Genomic DNA, 20,356 nt, shown 5'->3' on the forward strand with positions numbered 1-20,356 from the left:
GTTTGACGAAGTGAGATAACGAATAAATCCAAAAATGATTTAATAAAAAAGAAAAGCTATTTCCTTCTCATTTGATACCAATCCTGCCCTCACCCTCCCACCCCCAAATACTGGCAAACACAGTCAAGACACATTAAAAAAAAATGATAATCCATGGTAAAAGTTTAGTACTTAAGGATGATTCACTACTAAAAAATCTAGAAATATAACATATTTCATGAAATCTAAGATGCCACTGATTTTTTTAGAGGCATCATTATTTTTTAACTTGCCAAGAAAGAAAAAATGTTATCAACTGTAATTATAAGATACCACTGACTATAAAAAGCACCTCATATGCAGAGGAGTTAAAATGTAAAAAATAATCTTAGAACTGATAAAATACAGTAATTTACCAGTTTAACAAAATATAAGGAGAAAAATTACATGATAATCTTTACAGATGCTAAAAAGATATCTTACTAAATTCAACACTCATTCCTGATTTAAAAAAAATCTTCATAAAATGGGAATTTATTTATCATGTTAAATAATCCATTAATTAAATTAAAATTTTATTCCAGATAGCAGAGAGTGTTAAACTTTAAGGAAAATATATTTTTAGAAAAATCATCTTGAATTGAGAATTACCTTCATACTTACATGAAAAAAGCTAACGTGGAAAATACCCCACATGTGTGAAAGGCATGGTTCAACTGTTCTGGCTTAGGATATACTACGGCTGCGTCAATCATTATCCACCAACCTGTAAAAAACTTGAGAAAGAACCCAAGTCATTAAAATAACACTAATATTTTAGATTAGCATCACATCTGCTCTTAAACATTCCTCTTCTTCTACAGACCATATAAATGAAACATAAAATATTTCTAGTTTGAATTTTGGATGTTGAAATATGAAAAATAAGAATCCTTGTTTACTTATCCTTTATAGCATGAGGTAAACCTAACTAATCAAAACTGTGTACGATTCCGAAGTTCTCTCAATGCAAGAAGAAAAATGTATTATCAGGGAATGAATTATCCACTTCTTTCATACACCATAATAATTGTATGCAACCAAAGCTCTCTTAACTAACTTCCAACTAACCAGCTCCCTGATTACCTGATGTATTTCATTCTAAAGAACATTCCTTTATAATATGCCCATGCAATTTTCCTTCCAAAAATGAGCTGTATGCTTAGCAAGAGTCAGCTCTCATGTCTCCAAAACTATTTAAGCCTGCTCCAGTATTAATTACATAATCTGATTAAATACTATGTAACTGACTAAACATGAGTTTGTAAAATAATGTTTCTACGTAAACTAACTGAATAGACTTAACGTAGACAAGTTGCTAAAGAATTTCATAGACAAATTAAGTGGAGGTGAGATGACCATAGAGACCAAGAAAAACTCAGAAATATCCAAAAGAATTCAGTATGCAGATTGCTTTGCAATTATCTTTAGTTCCTGCTGTTTTATTTTTCTCTATTGGACTTCGGATATAAAACCACAGACTAAAAGAGATGAATTTTTAAAATGTAATAGATACCGAAATTTGCTTCAAAAAATTCAGTAGGGTTAGGGAGTGGTTGGCTGATGGAATGCTAAAGCAAGATTGATCACAATTTGATTTTTGTTAAGTACATGGGGTAAGAAGAGGAGGGCTCTTTATACCATTCTCACTATTTTTGTTTATATGCTTGACATTTTCAATAATAAAAAGTAAAAAAAAAACTTTTATGAAGAAAATTAAGCAACAGTTTCCTCTACAAATTCCTTCCCACTTGCTGCCGCTAGGGGAATGGAGATGGCATCTCTTCCCTAGGGCACTGCAGGGCATCAGTTCTAATGTAGCCTAAGGTCATCACTACTGTCTACGCATCTCGAATTTCAATGAGTCACAACCATAATATTTGCTTTCATCAAATTCTGAGCCTCTAAGGATCTTAAAAGACATATATATCAATAACTTAAAAATGTTACTTCCTACAATAATTGTATTCTCACTGGAACTAAAGAAAAGATATTAAGTTTAGCAAATTTACAGTCAAATGAACTCAGCTCCTACCATATTGAGTTCAGTATCTAGAACTCTGACAATTATTTATACAAAATAACAGTGAAATAGCTAGCTTTAAATAGGTATTCACAGTTCAAAGGAATCAGCATTAATTTTCAGGGCAAAAGATGAGGCATAAATGTCACCAACCAGGCTTTTTCACTTACCAATATACCTGCCACCACAGAAGCCACAGCGTTTCTTCTTTCACTCCAGTCAATACATTCACATTCTGGCCAACGGAAATTATCTAGGAAGCCTGCCATTTTCACCCCTTAAGCATGGATTTTTCATTAAATACTGTATTCTACAAATAAAAATACAAAAAAAAAAAAACACTAAGGAAAAGTTTTTAAGAAATATCTTACACCTCTTTAAAAGCTTTAAACACAAATTTACTTTAGGTCCAAATGTACTGTAGTTAAGAAGAAAAATTCAATATTTCAATGACTGTCTATTGAAATGTACATAGGACTGACTATACCAGGACACAGTGGGGAGCTTACTATTTGCTAAATGAGCATGGTAGTTTTAAAACATGTCTGCAAATTCTATGACGCTTCTCCCACTGAGAGGTGGATCTATGTCCCTCCCCTTGGATTTGAGCCACAATAAAGACTGGTCGATCTATAAAGTAGAAGTGATGCTATGTAACTTCTACTATACAACATCTGAGACTAGACCATAAAAGACAATGCAGCATGTAGCTGGTTCTCTGGAACACTGAGTTGCTACGTAACAAAAATCCAAGGCTGCAATGCTGTGAGGAGACCATGTACAGGTGTTTTGGCCCACAGTTCCAGGTGAGGTCCCAGCCAACTGCGAGCATCAACTGCCAGATGTGTAAGTAGACACTGCTAGCTGATTGCTATTCCAGCTACAGCATTACCCCCAGAGTTTAAGCCTTCTCCAGTGAGGCCCCAGATATATGGAGCGGAGACACATCATCCTGGCTGTGCCCTTTCCAAATTCCTGGCCCATAGAAACCAGAAGCATAATAAAATGGCTGTTTTAAACTACTAAGTTTTGCAGTTATCTGTAATGCAGCAATAGATAACTGGGAGAAAATCGTGTACATAACTAACTATAAGGGTACAATATGCTGTGGGAATTTTCAAAACAGAGTATGTTCAGATAAGGTGATTCAGGGATACTTCTAATTCCACAAAGAAAGGGAAAAAGTAATTTAAAGGACTGAAAGTGCTGAAAAGCAGGCAGAAAGTAGAGCAGATTTGACCCTTGAAAGAAAACACAATGAATAAGATCCACTTTTATTAGCTTTTAGCCCTGAAGAACACCCTTAACCTCCCATGCCCAGCCCAGTGAATCCCCGTGGTACAAAATGGCTAAAACTTAAGCAAAAAGCCACAATCTTTTTTGGCTTGAGGTATCAGAGGATGAAGTTCAGGATTACCAGAGCAGGTGGAAATTGAAGGGGAAAGTCTTGGAAATGGGTGAGTCATAGGAAGGAGCCCCAAATACTTTAATAGAAAACCTCTTTAAAGACCTTGTCAGCCTTGGAACAGCACATGATGAAGAAGACTCCAAGGAACTGAGGAAAAATACATAGCTAGAAGGCCGAAAGAACTAAGCGGCGATTTCAGCTGCTGCCTGTTGCAAGACATTTTAAAGTCTGCATTCCACGAAGTCAGTAGAGATTAGTAAAAACCTCGAGGTTTCCAGACACTCTAACCTAAAGTGTAAAATCAAGTCTCCACAATTTCGAGGTGATCAGCTGGTACTTTAACTGCCTGTTAGAACTGCCTATTAGAACAAAAAGTATCTTCAGATGATGATAACTAAATCCAGAGTGTCTATAATGTATCAACCACAATGTCCAGTATATAATAAAAAATTACTAGACATTCACAGCAGAAAAAAAATGTGATCTATTTTTAAGATAGGGTTAATATAAAAGACTAGCTCTTATTTTCTTCTCTTTATTTAAAAGACAACTATTTAAAGCAAAAATTATAACATTGTATAGTATGTCCATAAAAATAAACTTATTTCTAAACAATATATCAGTTATATTTTCAAGTAATTTACTTAAATATGGGTTTAGGTGAAATGCCTCTAAATTTAATGGGTCCTATTGTTAATCTGAAAAAAAAATCAATGTACTACAGAAGGAGACAATATTTGCAAAACAAATATCTGACAAAGAACTTGTATCTAAAATATAGAAAGGACTCTTTAATATTAATAATAAAAAGATAAACAAAATACAGGCAATATAAAGTATGCAAAAGACTTAAACAGACTTGAAATGGGCAAAAGACTTAAAAAGACAGTTAATTAACAAAAGCACATAAAAAGGTATTCAACATTATTAGTCATCAGGAAAATGCAAATTAAATATCATCATGCATCCAGGAGAACAACTAAAATTAAAAAGACTGACTAAACTAAATGTTGGTGAGGTTGTAGAAAAACTGGTAATCTCATATATTTCTGGTGGCAGTTTCTTATAAAGTTAAAAATAACATCACTATAACGTGGCAATTCCATTCCTAGGTATTTACCAAGGAAAGTAAAAACATATGTCCACACACACACACAAAAAAGACTTGTACAAGAAAGTTTATAGCAGTTTTATTCATAATAACCCAATTGAAACAACCTAAGTGTTCATCAACAGAAAAATGGATAAACAAATGATGAATTCATAAAATGGAATACTTTTCAGCAACAAAAAAGAATGAACTGATACATATAACCACACAGAAAAAAATCTCAAAACATGATTAAGTAAAAGAAGACAGATACAAAAATGTATATACTGTATAATTCCATTTAAATGAAGCTTAACAAGAGACTAAATTAATCAATGGTCCTATAAATCAGAGCAGTGATTGCCTAAGGGGGTAAGGACTGACTACAAAGAAACTTTTTTAAGGTGATGGAAAATTATATACATTGATTGGGATACTGGTTATGCAAGTAGATACATTTATCAAAAGTCACTGAAGCATGTACACTTAAGATTTATATACTTTACAGTATGTAAATTTATCCACAAGTTTTTAAAATTTTAAAATCATTCAGATATGCTTTAGCTTGCACTAAAGTCTTACTCTATTATGAGCACATTTTGTCAAGATATCCTTCAAACATGGTAATGAATTATTATCAGAGATTAAATATTAACTAGCTAAAGGCAAGTATGGGGAAGGTCAACATGAATTTAAGACAATGTCTGAAGGTTAAAACAAGTCTTATTTCCTATTATAAAATTCATTTTCCATATATTAACATTATAAATAGTTCTATAAGCAGAAAATATATAGCTATTTCCAGACTCTGATTTATGATATATCATGGTCTCCTCCCTCCTGGGGCTTAAGTTGATGGGTCAGGGATGGCGTGGAGCAGAAAAATATTGATCCAAATAGAGAATAAGGGGAGATCTACATTAGAATGGCTGGTCAAGGAAAGCCTCTCTGAAAAGGTAACATTTGCTAAAATTTTAAAACATACTGACATTTAAAAGCTGAGTAAAGTTAATTAGATTAAGGAGAAGCAAAATGGGTAGAACAAGGAAAAGGTAGATTATATATAAAGTCCTAAGTCTCTTTGGTACCAACAAGGAAGAATTAGCTGGTACCAGAGAATCAGGACATTGTTAAGTTAGTGGACAGAGTAGCTTGGAATAAGTTTGGAGACAAGACAGGTAAGGACCAGATCGACATGGACCTCATGAAGGATTTGGGGTTTCCCAATCCTAGTACTGGGAAATCAACTAAAGATCTTTCAGGAGAAAAGGAAGTGAGGCACCAAGAGCCTGTCACTGTGGTCAACATTTAGGAGAGGAAAATGAGGGGAGGAGGGCCAGTACACTAAAAACTAGCACTCTCAACTGGAAAGACTGACTTTCCTAAGGGTTTTATTGTTGATATTTGCCAAAGGCTAATAAGTATATTGTATCATGACACAGTCTTGATTGAATGTAAACTGACAATACGAACGCTGGCTCCCCAGCTTAAAGTGGAAACAATTACACAATATTTAATATGATAGGCCTTTCAAGACTTAATGAAGGCAATGGTTAGAGAAAAATCTAAATGTTCAACAATAGAATAAGTGTTAAATAGTTTACCTAATGCAAACAATGAAAAATCTATTTTTGAAAAACATTTAAAGCATTAGGAAATGGCAATGACTAATTATACTAAGTGAAAAAAAAGCAGGATATTAAAACTATCTATAGTGTTATTTCCTTTTTTCAAAAAGAATTAATGGTACACATATAAAACACACACAATAAAATACTAGAAGGACAAACACCAGTACTTTTATAATATTAGTATACATGTATAATGATAGGCTCTCATGTTTTTTTGCTTGTTTATTTTCTAAAATAAAGTAATTCATGCTGCACTGAGCATGAATTACTTTTTTCTAAAATAAAGTAATTCATGCTGCACTGAGCATGAATTACTTTTTTCTAAAATAAAGTAATTCATGCTGCACTGAGCATGAATTATTTTTTTTTAAATACAAAGTTTCTAGAAATTATTGTAATTAACTCAATGAATTGCTGATAGTTCTTGCCTATTGAGAAACCTCTTATATAATGTAACAGGATTGTAACTGCTTTTAAAAAACTTGAAAAGATTTTTTTTGAGGTCAAGTAATTATTAGTGTGTTCTCCCAGAAAACTGATCCTGGTATCAATTTTTTAAAAAATAAGATTATAGATAATCATGCTAAGCAAAATCAGCCAGACAGAAAAAGTTGAAAACCACATGATATCACTTATATGTGGGATATAAGCCTAAAAGCACAGGACAAACAAACCAGAGACTCATGGACATGGACAATAGACTAGTGGTTATCACAGGGGACGGGAGAGAGGAAAGTAGTTGGGGTAAAAGGGGTCAAATATGTGGTGACAGAAAGAAATCTAACTATAGGCAGTGAACACACAATGCAATATGTATATGCCTTACTGTTGAACTGTACACCTGAAACTTACTGGATTTCATTAACTAATGTCACCATAATAAAAAAATAATAATTAAAAAAAAGAAAAAAAATGAGCAATGAAGATAAAATATTGGGTCATGGATAGAAACTTGTCAAAGAGTTTTCTACTGTTAACTTATTTATCATATACTGAGTGATAATGAACAGTATTTAAGTCAAATATTATTAGTTTTAACCCTTTACCAGTGAAGAATTTTTAAATTTAAGCAATTTTAGGCTCTCCACCTTTTGTGTGTGTGTGTGTGACATTCTGAGTGATGCAGACGAGCAAGTTAAAAGCAGGTGGACACATCCTCGCCTGCCTCAGTACCTTCCCTGGGGCAGAACGAGTGGCGCTGGTACGACCCAGTCGCAATTCCATTAACCAACAGAGAGCTGTTCAGTGGCAACATTAAAACAGAGCAAAAGAATAGGCTTTGGATAAAGGGAGTTTTAACAGGAACGCTGGTGTATTATATGTTATATTTCTTGCAGTACCTGTTTCCTTATGTTGTTTTGTAACATTTGTGCACGCACAAATAACTGTGACTAACTTAATAATCACATTTTTAAATTTTTATCTTTATGTTGGGTGGGGCAGAAAACAAAAGGTGTTTTTTTGTTTGTTTTTTTGTCTGCCAATTTTTGACAGGCATTTTCTGTCCAGTAAGGAGGAATCTGAGCAGGGTCACTCCACATCTCTGCTCCCAGACTGTGTGCTCTTTGAGGGAAGGGGCTATGTATTTACGTCTTCAGCCAAGGTCACAGTACAAAGATTACATGGGGTGAATGCTCAATAAAAATATGTTGAGTAAGTAAATGAATATAGGGTAGCCAAAAATAAATAAATAAATATTAAAAATAAAAAAAAAAAAGATTATTGAACTGCACTATATATTACTGGTCTGATCTATAAGTCTTATAATAGATTAATAGCAATTACTCCCATTACTAACAGAGGCAACTCTTTATAAAAAGGAAATCTGAGTCCTTTTTAGAGGGCATTTTAAGTGATTCAACTACTGAACTTTCATTTCCCAAAATTTAGTTTAGGAAACCAAAGGACACTTTCAAAACCAAGTGGAGAAAATGACTACACACTTTAGCACACAAACGTGGTCTGACCAATTCCATATGCATCGAAGTCCCAAATAACATATCTAACTCAGAAATTTTTCCTTTAATCAAACTTCTATACTAACGTGTTTATTCATCCATGTCTACACTAGTTATTAAATGCTACTAGTGTTAGGCCCTGAGTGTATAAAAATGATTAAGACAATCGATGTAGAGAACAGTCAGAGACACTATCAGAAAAACAACTAATTAGATTACAACATGTGCTATAACACACATACACTATGGCTATAATAAAATGTGATATAATAGAAATATGAAAAACGGGTTATAGGACACTACCTTCTGGGAAGAGTTTGGAGAGTCTGATAGAGGAAGAACAAACTTGGCTGAATTTTGAAGCATAAATATGAGTCTGGCAGATGAAAAAGGAACAAAATATACAAAATTATGTAGGTTCAGAAGAGATATGGGTAGAGTTTAAGGTATTTCAAAGAGCAATGGTGATTAACCAGTTTGGGGCAAGATCATACAGGATTTGGCGGCCCACTCAAGTCTGAATTCTATCCTCTAAGTCAGGGATTAGCAAACTTTCTGTAAGAACCAAATAGGACACATTTTTGGTTTTGTGGGCCAATCTGTCATAACCACTCAATTCTGCTGTCATAGCATAAAAGCGGCCATAGACAATACATGAACACATGAGCATGGCTGTATTCCAGGTATAAAGCTTAATTTACAAAACAGGCAGCAGGCCAGAATTGGCCCACGATTCATAGTGTGCAGACCCCCTGCTCTAAGCAATAGGAAATCACCAGAGGCTTGTAAGCAGAGAAGTGACAAGATCAGCTTTTGGATGATTTAGAAAGATAATTCTGGCAGCAGCACTCTGTGGGGACTGAAGAAAAATGTTAAAGATACCTGCCCTCATTCTATACAGGAAGAGAATAAAGATGTAAACTGAGACCATATAGGTACAAGCGACAGAAAAAGTTTTGAGAAATATTATAGTAGTATTATCTAGAAGCAGGGAAAAGCTAAGCAGGACATGGTTGGGTGCCCAATGGCGAGTGAGACACCGTTAACCAAAACAAGAAAGGGAGAATGGGAAAGGTGAGCTTCAGCCTAACATATTTGGTATGACTGAAGGACATTCAGGTGGAGACATACATAAGACAGATGTACAAAAACCACTAAAAGGGTGGTTTAAGGCAGAAATACAAATGATAAGTTCACAGTAACTGGCAACTGAAGTCGTGGGGGCAGCTAAGGTATCTGAGGGAGAAAATACGGAAGAGGACTAAGGACTAATTCAGGTTCATCTCTGACTCACTGTCCTTCTTCCTTGAATTACTATGCCAGGCATTGTAGCAGATCTACATACATAATGGTATTTAATCAGCACGTAACTCCTCTAGAGCAGCGGTCCCCAATCTTTTTGGCACCAGGGACCGGTGCTCCTATGAGAATCTAATGCCTGATGATCTGAGGTGGAGCTGAGGCGGTGATGCTAGCGCTGGGGAGTAGCTGTGAAAGATGAAGCTTTGCTCACCTGCCCGCCGCTCACCTCCTGCTATGAGGCCCAATTCCTAACAGGCCATGGACCAGTACTGGTCCACGGCCCAGGGTTTGGGAAGCCCGCTCTACAGCATGTACTGAATATTTACAGATCATCTCCTATGAGCAAGGTGCTGTGGGAAAATAAAGATAAATAAAAAGTAGCCCTCAGCATTAGAGAATTTATAAACTAGCAGAGAAATCAATTAACACTTTCTTAAATTAAAATACAATTTGTATCATTTAAAAAAATCTGTTACAATATTGTCTTCTTCACATGACTCTTACTGTGGTCTGGAGAGCCTTCTCTCTCCTGTGCACAATGACAACCCTTAAGGAAAGTTGACTGCACCAGCTGCAGAAGAGGCTGCAGTCCCAAATGATAATATCACTGCAGCAGGTGCTGGACAAGTTGGTATGGCATGTACCATCAGCATTATGGGAAAGTCTCTGGCTTATGAGCTTGCTCTAGCGGATATTCTAGAAGATAAACTCAAAGAAGAAATGATGGTCTGCCACACGGGAGCTTATTTCTTCGGGCACTTACTGTTATGGCAGATAAAGATTGACCTGTGAACACCAATTCTAAGATTGTGGTGGTAACTGCAGGAGTTCACCAGCAGGAGGGAAAGTTGTCTCAATCTGGCAGAGGGATGTTAATGTCTTCAAAGTCATTATTCCTCAGATCATCAAGCACAGTCCTGATTGCTTCATAATTGTGGTTTCTAACTCAGTGGATAGTCTCATGTACATTACCTGGAAACTGAGTAGATTACCCCAAGCACTGTGTGATCAGAAGTGGATGTAATCTGGATTCTGCTAGATTTCGTTATCTTATGGCTGAAAAATTTGGCATTTAGCTGCCATGGATGGATTTTGGGAGAACACGGCGACTCAAGTGTGGCTATGTGGAGTGGAACGAATGTGGCAGGATTTCTCTCCAGGAACTGAATCCAGAAATGGGAACAGAGAATGATTGTGAAAATTGGAAGACAGTGCATAAGATAGTGGTTGAAAGTGCCTATGAAGTCACCAAGCTAAAAGGACACATCAACCGGGCTACTAGGTTAAGTGTGGCTGATCTCACTGAATCCATGTTGAAAAATCTATCCAGGATTCATTCAGCATCAAGTATAGTGACGGGGGTGCACGGCACTGAGAATGAAGTCTTCCTGAGGCATCCATGTACCCGTGGGACATCCAGAAGGACCTCAAAGACTTGTAACTTCAGGCTTCTAAGCTGTAAAAATTTAAAAACTACAGTGTGATTAGCCATGAGCTTTTAGTTTCCATGTACATGGACCACAGTTTGCTTTTATATTCCTAAATATGTGAATCTGGGCTCACAGATTCAAAGCCTACACTTGACTTAATGCTTGCAATGAGCCCTTAAACAAATAAAATGAACTATCATAGAGTAAAAAAAAAGTTACAAAAAATCAAGAGATTAACAAAGTACAAATATCATTCAAAATATTAGGTCTACATAGCCAGAGCAAAATAAGTTGATTCAGATGAAAAAAAGAATAAAATCTACACCTTCCCCACTATTACTATTAGTTATAGGGTGCTTATAGATCACTCCATTCCATCCTCAGAAAAACTCTTCTCCTATTACTATTAGTTATAGGGTGCTTATAGGTTACAGATCACTCCATTCCATCCTCAGAAAAACTCTTCTCATGGATTATTCCACTGAATCCTCACAAACGCTCTAAGGCAGTTACTACTATCATCTTGTATTACTGAAGCGATTTAGAGAATGGTTAACTTGCCCAAGGTCACACAGCTAGCGAGAAGGAGAGCCAAGATTTCCACTGAGGTTCTGATCTGATTCCAAAGTATGTGCTCATGACCATCACATAAACTGCTGCCCATCACCAGACAGTCTCACAGTATGTCTCATGTCAGATTTCACGAGAAGAAAGTTACTGTACCTGTGGTGAAGAGAGCATGGAGGACAAAGTGGAAGAGAAAGCCCCAATTTAGAGGAACACTGTGATCATTGGGAAACAGAAGAAAGTAGCCCAATGAAGTCTACCGTGACCGTGCTGATTACCACTGATTCAAATCTGGCCAAAGGAGTCTGGAGATAGTTTTTCTTCCTGGATTGCTATAAACCTGGTTTCTAACAGTGTGAATATTTTATAGGCCTAAAATCCAACAACATGAATTATTCGGACATCTAAATACTTTTGGAAAAGACATTTTACATACTTAATCTCAAGGAATGCTTATTTGCTTTCTGACTTGTAAATCACATATAACAAGAATAAAATTTAATAAGTACAACCAATTATAGTAGAAGATTTAAATCTAAAAACCAAAGTAAAGAATAGGGAGCACAGATTTTTAGACACTTAAACTTTATAATTACATAACTTCCCCTAGTAATATCCTTAACAACTTTAAATTATTCAAAATGTGGGTTACTTGATAAATTCTCCCCTCCACTGCTTCTCTATGCAACTGGTTCACAGATTTAAACATCCGGTCCCAGATGCATAGATGAACGACCTGCAAGCAAAGTCACCTCAAAATCAACATGTCCAAACACAAATTCATGATCTCCTCCTCCAAACCTGGTCGCATTCCAGATTCCCTACAATAAACAAATCACTCTTCATCCAGGTACACAAGCCAGAAACGCAGGTGTCAGCCTTGTTACTTCTTTCTTCTCACAACCAATCCATCACCTGATTATGCCTCCTAAATAGCTCTCAAGTCTAACTTCTTTCCATCTCCTCCACTGTGATGTGAGTACTACTCTCACCTGTCCCATTACGATAGCCTCCCAACTGAGGGGAGGGGAGGAGGAAAAAGCAAGCAAGCAAGCAAGAAAGCAAGCAAGCAAGCACAAAGCTGGTATCTCCCTCCTGCTTAAAACTTTCAATGCCTTCCCATTTGTTTTAAGATGAAGACAACACTCTATATAGTAAGGTCCGGTCACTTGCCTCAGTCTCCTCTTACATTTTCTTCTGTCCCTTTCCTCCAGTCATCCTGGTTTCTCTTTTAGTTCCTCATACTTGCTAAATCACCTTATCTAAAACCCACACACTCTCTGTCTGATACCTTTCCACTCCCAGCTCACCTAGTTAACTCCAACTCATACTGCCAGATGTCAGCTTAGTTGTCACTTTTCAAGTCAAATATCAGCTTTCCCTTCCTTCATTCAACATTGATCTACAGTGTCTACTACATGCCTACTACATGGACACTTAAGGTACATCAGTGAACAGATGGAGCTTCAGTGGGGAGCGGGGAGGAGAAAGAGACAATAAACATAATTGTAAAAGTCAACTACATACCATGGTAGTTAAATGATACCTTCCCTGGGGGAAAAAACAGAGCAGAGTAAGAGGCATTGAGAGTAGAGGCAATAGCAAAGCCGGAAGAGAGGTCACACTTGTCATCAAGGTCGGCCCATCGAGAAGATGACGCCTGAGCAAAGACTTGAAACTGGGGAGAGAGTTAGCCATATGGCTATCTGACAGGGACAACAATAGCGGGGCAAAGGCCCTAAGGCAGCATCTGGATAGTCAAGGAGCAACACAGAAGCCAGTGTGGCTACGGTGGAGTGAGGGAGAGGGGAAAGGAGAAGAAAACAAGATCAGAGTGGTAACAGGGGCAAGGAAAGGTAAGTGAAGAGCCTGATAGGCCACCATGAGAACTTTGCTTTTTACAGTTTGAATTCAGGAGCCATAAGAGAGTTCTGAATAGTGACTAACATTAAAAGAATCCTTTAGGCTGCTGTGGGGAGAAGAGACTATGGGGTAGGAGCGGAGAGACCAGTGAAGAGGTTGTAAATTAATCCAAGTGAACGATTCTGACTTCCAGGGCCTCCTAACTCCATGACCTGATCTAATCCCCCTACTATTTCATTATTAATCTTATTATTTGATTAATACCTACCTTTCCCTATAGATTCCATGAAGGACAGTCCAAGTCCATTTCTGCTCACCATAGTATTCCTAGGGCCTAGCACAGTGTCTGGCACATAGTAGGCATTCAAATACTTGTTGAATGACTAAATCTAACTATTATAGCTTCCAAATTTTGAAATGTAATACATGTCTCATTATCCTGTCACAAAAAAGAAATGGAGTAACTTCATACCTAGACTTATTTAAACTGATCATTTGTACAAGCTGGTAATAAGATACATCATTTCAGTGAGAGAAATACATTTACTGTAACAATATAGTCAAACACATTATTTCTTAAAATCATCCTCCCTGCTTCCTAAGTCCACATTCTGCCGAAATTTTCTCTCTAAAACTTGTAGACTGGATCATGCCATTCATTCAAAAACTTCCAGCCGCCTGTGAGATAAAGCCCAAAATATACAGAGTACTTACAATCTCCCCTAATATAGCTTTCTTATCATCTACTATCTTATCATCTACTATCTAACAGCAAACTGTTAAATTTTATATACATATATATAAAATATACATGTATATGCATATGTGTGTAAAAATCTCCTTGGAATGCCCCTTTCATCTCTTGTCTACAAACTCCCAATTTAACCTTCAGGACACAGATCAAACATTTCCTTCTCTAGGCAGAATTAGTGTAAATGCTTTCATGAGCAGTTTTTGTTGTTGTTGTTGTTGTTTTAATAATAGCACATCATATTGCAGAACAATTATTTTGTGTATGTTTGACAAGTGATATTCAAATAATGCCTGGGGTGGGGGGGAACGAACATGGGAAATCTGCTTCTACTACTGGCTCTGACATTCTCTATCTGTGACACTGGCCCATGAGAGTGATGAACTCAATCAGTGGTTCCCAAACACAAGTCCATGGACCAGTGCCAAGCTAACCTCAAAGCAACCTGGGGAGTTTAGGAAATAAAAGGTAATTGGGACTTCCTCCCTCCACTCCCCGACCCCAACGTTCAAAAACTCAAGAGTAATGCCAGACTATTTTTTAAAATTCCCCAGGTGAACCTAATGATCAACAAACTTTGGGAATCACTGAGCCAAATTACCTCAAGGGTTCTTTCCACTGCTAAGATTCTGAGCATTCTCCTCTGTCCAGTAATGAGGCCATCTCTCTGAACAATATGAGCTAGAAACTTCAAAGGATTTTATCATTAATTTCATCTATGTCAAAACATACAATTAACAAACCAAGTAAACTGTGTAAACTTTTATTGATCCTGGTTTTCAAAAAAAAAAAAAAAATTTTAGGCAGTCTGGGCCAACTGGGGAAATGTGAATACAGGTCGAACATTAGAGGATAATACAGAATTATTTTTCTTGGCTGTAATAATGATAAAACTGCGGTTATATAAAGGGAATGACCTTACTCCTAGGAGACACATGCTTACATATTTAGGGGTAGAAGTGTCGATGTCAACAACATACTATCAAATGGTTAAGTGAAGAAAAAAAGGATAAAGCAAATGTTAAAATGTTAAAATGTTAAAAGCATAAATGGCAAATGTTAAAATGTTGACTCTACTGTCCAACTTTCCTATATGCTTACATTTTTTTGTAATAAAAAGTTGGAGAAAAGAAACATAGGCACACTTTCATGAATTGCCACCTAAATGGAGATGACTGCTGCACATTCCAAGAGCTGATTGAGCCATGGCAAAATCCCTCTCGGTCTCTGAGGCCATCTTTGCCTAGGCTCCGCAGCAGAAACCCTGCTTCAGCATCTCTGCATAATGCTCTACTCCCCAATTCAGAGAAAATGGTGCCAGGGTCACAGCTTTCAGCCCACACAGGTGAAAGGGCACCTTGCTGGCAAGCAGTACTGGGAATGCAAAGGCCTATGGAAAGAATATTTTTAAAGGACTCAAAGGAAGTAGACATCTTGAAGTCCCAATGATCAGCTTCCAGAATTTGGAAGCAACTAAAAGTACAGGTTTTGGAGTTAGCGCTGGCCTGGGCCCACTCCTACATTTGGCCCCTTCCCAGCTCTGCCTACTTGGCCAGCTCACTCGTCCACTCTACTCTTCAAGGAACAGTTCTATGTGCAAGGCACTGTTCAAGCTTTAAATGTCCCTAAGCTATGTTCTTCTGGTATGTAACTGGAGTGATGAGAGCACGTCCCTCAGAAAGTGAGAATTAAGAAGAACAGCAGTGTCCATCACATGTGATGACTCAATACTTTCAACTACCTACCAGAAAGATAGTTCACATACATATGACTGCTTTGTAGAGGGCACGCTGTTCCTGGCAGTATTGCTATTATTCTTTGGTCAAGAAAAACTATTATTGTTTCTAGGTGAAGATGGCAGAATGTACATCGGCATCTCATTTTGCTCACTCTTGAAACTTCATTAAAAGTACAATAAACGTCGTTGTTAAAGTCATAAACTCCTAATGACAGGAAGAATAAAAGAGGAGATAACAATAAAATTCGGGAAAGCATATGGACAATGTTAACTGACTCAGCACATCCAAGAAAGCTGAATTCCAAAGCCAGCCGTGGGGAAAGCTGAGAACCAACCCAGTAAAGACTAGATCCAGAAAAGTTAGATCCCCAGATCCTCTTTTCTCTTCATGATGCTGGCAACTGCTTCTTCCATATCCTACCCAAAGTCTGCGGTTTCCCCCTGTTTCTTGTGTTCTGGCACAATGGAATATTAAGTATCATACTGAAAATTGGACACACAGGACTGCTGAAATTCTGTTCTAGCTCAGGAAATTGGCAGCCAGATGCTTTCCTTCCAGATAGGAAGGTGGAAAACTATACAAAGAAACATAAAACAAGTCATTATGACCTCAGAGATCAGAGAAAGAACATATTGCATCTATTAAACAAGAATAGGATGCTGTCATAAGAAACATTCAGACTAAAAAACAGACTTTGGAAATTAAGAACATGATCGTGGAAATTTTTTTAAAAATCCAAATAGAAGGATTGGGAAATAAAACTTAAGAAAACCTAGCAGTAAGTAGTTAGAAAAGCACAGAAGAAAACATAAGAAAATTAGAAGACTTTTCATAGGTAAACATGTAAATATCAGGTGTTTCAGAAGAGAGACTACAGAGAAAACAGAAGAAAAAAAAATAACAGAATATTTCAAGAAAATCTCTCCAGAACAGAGGTTTTAAAGGGCCTCTCAAATACTCAACCTATTGGATGAAAACAGACCCACACTAAGACACATCATTTTAAATTTTAAAACACAAAATTTCAAAATGTAGATTCCATAAGTTTGTAGAGAGAAAAAAATATAGGTCACATACAAGGGAGCGGGAATCATAATAGCTTGGAATTCTCAAAATCACTGGAAGCAAGATGACAATGAAGCAATAACTTCAAAATTCTGAAGGAAAATTATTTCCAACTAAAATTGTATTACCAGCCAAAATATCAATCAAGTATGAGGATAGAATCAAAACATAGGCAAGTTCTCCAAAAAATGTTACTCTTCTTGTTAAGAAGCTATTGGAGTTTCAGCACCACCAGAGTAAATCAATAAAAGAACATACAGGAAAGATTCAACACAGGAGAGTGAAGGAGAAGCCAGCTGTGCCCCAGACAAGGAGGATACAAGGCCAGATTGAAACAGGGTAACTAACTTGAGACAGATATGTCTCAGCTGCTATATCAGCAGACTAAATGCCCCTGAATCTGGCCTAGATTCCTGTCTGTACTCAGCTGAGTTGGGCCCGATCTTGATCATATGCTCATGCAGTTCCTGCTCTCCTTTCCAAGCCCTGGTAGCCTACAACAGCAGAGGGCATTCACTTCCCTCACAGAATGGTTCTGCTTTGACCTAGCCTGCTAACTGCAGGAAGGCCATGGTGAGCTAAGAAGCAGAAGTACAGAGCAGCCCACTCCCTCTAACCGTATTTCTGCTGACCTTCCAGTACTTGGCACACTAGACCCCTCCAGATGCCCTGACTATGGTGAACTCTGTTTCCTAGGACTCACATGTATCACTGCCTACTGACTTCCTCAGAAAGGGCCCCTGTAAACCGGGAAGCTGAAGCCATTCTGTCCTGCTCATCTTTTCCTGGAAGCCTTCACCTAACAATGACAATGTTGTCCTTTCTCTACACAATCAGGTTTATCTTACAATTATAAAACAAAATTTTAATCTCAAATTTAGAAAGCTCTAGCATTTTCTAAGCTTGTTTGGATCTCATCTGAGCTCTGGGAAAAGAACTTTGTTATCACCGTTTATTTAATGAAAAAATCCGCTATTAATAAAAGCATAGTTTATAGTCCTGTAAGGTTTGAATTAAACTGCAGAAATTAATACAGTATTATGATTTTAAAGACTAGCACACACACACACACACACACACACACACACACACAAAGAACTAATTCCAAAAGTATAATTTTACAGCCCTGCGGAACATTAACCAATCATATCTAGTTCAGCAATTTTATTGAGACATTCCTTTCCCTATGGACTATAAAAATATCTCTTAAGTCCTCTTAAAACCAGCTCTTTGCGGCACTCTCAATGACAGTTAAATAAAACTTTAAAACATGCTATCTATTTGTATGAGAATTTTGTCTTTAACACTATTCATTCAAAACCAAATATATTGTTTAGGATGTGTTTGTGTGTGAGCATTTTTATGTATATATGTGTAAATATATGTGTATGTATGTATGTATACATTTACGTGTAAAGCTTATTTTAAAAAGTGAAGGATTAACAAAAATAATCAGGATAGAGGCTACTTCTGGAAGAAAGATATATATGTTTCTTAATCTGGTGGTGGATACAATGACGATCATCACAATAATATTCTTTAAATTATATATACACGTATGTCTTACACACTTTTTTTGTACCTGAGATACATTTCTCAATAAAAGAAACATTAAAAAAGAGAACAAGAATTTCTGTTACTGTTGGAAAGTCAAGCGTACCACCAGATAATATTGCATAAAATGTCTATTCACATTTTTTCTTCCTGAAGGGCCTCTCTATTCATTCCTGTCAAGCCAATCAAATGAGTCAATATAAACTTAAAGTCAACACCACTAAATGGTAACAAGGTTAATAAATTAGCCATTATTTAACCTGGTCCTCAAATTTTTTCTTGATCCAATCTCTAAACACAAAAAGATATACTGCTTCTAAGAAATGAATTCAAATCAAACAGAATTAGCTATTGCCTTTAAATTATAAAATTCTTTAAGTTACAAAAAGTGCCCTGGTGAAAGAGCACTATGTTTATATCTAAGTACAATGTTCTGTTTAAATTATCTACTTGAAACATCCTACAATGCCAAAAGGATTTTTATGCAGCAAGGCTTTTAATGGCTAAAATCCAGAAACAATGAAAATGTCCATTGATAAGGGGTGGATAAATATATTAACGTATATCCAAACAATGACATACTATGCAGCATTTTAAAAATGAGGTAGGTCCACAGTACTGATACAAAAATGTGTCCTTACATTAAGCCAGTTGCCTAACAGTATTATGGTATGATCCCCTTCTAGGAAGTGGAATTTCGGGTGTAAAGGATGCTAAATGAAGAAGTAAGGAATTTTAACTTTTTATTTGATAGACTTCTGACCTGAATGAATTTTTTACTTGATATTCTTCTGGAATATTTAAAAAATTGTTACAATTTGAATATATACTGTAATCAATTAAAAGGAGCAAATAAGGAGGAAAATGATAAGATAAATTCTTTACCTTGGAATCCAGAAGTGAATTCAGGAAAGACTAGCCAGTTAAGACTACAGTGATCCTAGTGGGCAGAGGATGGGGCTGGGGAGGGCGTGTCCCCCCGCTCTCATTAAACCTGCTTTTCCTGCGACATCAATATTCGAGATAACTTTTGATTTTCATTTTTAAGAAGAGTCTTGCAGTACTATTACCAGTAGAAATGTTTAATGTGTGTTCAACGTCTGAAACCTATACAGGTTTGGAAAAAGAGAAGACAAATAAGAAGTGACTGAAGATGATAGAAGTGTGTCGAGTTTGGGAGTAAGAGCCTCGGGGACTGTTAAGAAAAAGAATTTAGTACCGGTAGGTGAAGAGTCTGAGAAGAAGAGGTGGACACTCCGAAAAGAGAAATTCATGTCTTTGAGAAGCATAACGCTGTTTACACATTCATTCCGACGGGAGCCTTGAATCCACTGCGCCCCCGCCCCCAACTCACGCGCGCGCACGCGGCACTGGGCGCGGGGAGCGAGCACAGCCCATCTTCATAACTGCTCAGGCTTTAAAAAAGGTCATATATTTTACCTTTCAGATTAAGCACCTCCCAGTAATTAACTCGGAAGCCAACTTATTAGTTAAAAAGCCAAAACTGTCTTCCCCAGCACAATTACCACTGCTACAGTGGCAATTCTCTGCTGCTTATCGAAAAGGACACTCAATAGTTTATGATTCATTCGCAAAAGAATGTTGATCCTCTTTCATTTTCTCTTCCCTTCTCTGTACCTGACTCCCGTACGGAAAGAGTCAGAAAAGTCCACAAAACGCTGACACCGTTCCCAGAGATGGTTCAGGGCAACCGGGAGGGACGACGAAGTGCCTGAGTCGCCCCCGGACGCCCCGTGCCGGCCTTACACGGTCTCTACCCCCTGCCCGTCGCCCTGGGAAGCTGACAGGCTGGAGATGAAAACCTTTCCAGACCTTCCGGTGAAGCAATTCGATGGCTAGATAGAGCGAGGGTGCGACCGGCCCCGGCCGAGTGCGGGTCTGGGCGCGTCACGGCCACGGTCGGCCCGAGGGGACACGGGCTGGGCCGGAGGGGGAG

At 37.2% G+C, this 20,356-nt stretch overlaps 1 protein-coding gene and 1 pseudogene across 5 annotated transcripts in view; one reads left to right on the top strand and one right to left on the bottom strand.

The window, feature by feature from the left end:
* Nucleotides 1-19,747, bottom strand: part of TMEM50B (transmembrane protein 50B) — a 30,755-nt gene extending 11,008 nt beyond the window's left edge. For 3 of the 5 annotated variants that reach the window (XR_001517749.2, XM_015596633.2, XM_015596630.2), the window contains exons 1-4: nt 14,534-14,546; nt 9,728-9,732; nt 2,212-2,352; nt 643-755 (exon numbers count right to left, since the gene is read on the bottom strand). Coding sequence is in view for 4 of the 5 variants with exons in the window: in XM_015596633.2 (XP_015452119.1) it covers nt 643-755; nt 2,212-2,310 (212 nt within the window). In the remaining variant the exon portion in view is untranslated. Of the gene's footprint in view, nt 1-642; nt 756-2,211; nt 2,353-9,727; nt 9,733-14,533; nt 14,547-14,642; nt 14,718-19,284; nt 19,507-19,618 lie in introns of those variants that run through there. The other 2 variants (XM_025039364.1, XM_015596632.2) reach the window with 2 other exon arrangements.
* Nucleotides 9,983-11,203, top strand: LOC102878182 (annotated as a pseudogene).
* Nucleotides 19,748-20,356: the final 609 nt, after the last annotated feature.

The sequence above is a fragment of the Pteropus alecto genome, unplaced genomic scaffold (genome assembly GCF_000325575.1).
Source record: "Pteropus alecto unplaced genomic scaffold, ASM32557v1 scaffold3, whole genome shotgun sequence".
In the NCBI taxonomy this organism is placed as follows: Eukaryota; Metazoa; Chordata; class Mammalia; order Chiroptera; family Pteropodidae; genus Pteropus; species Pteropus alecto.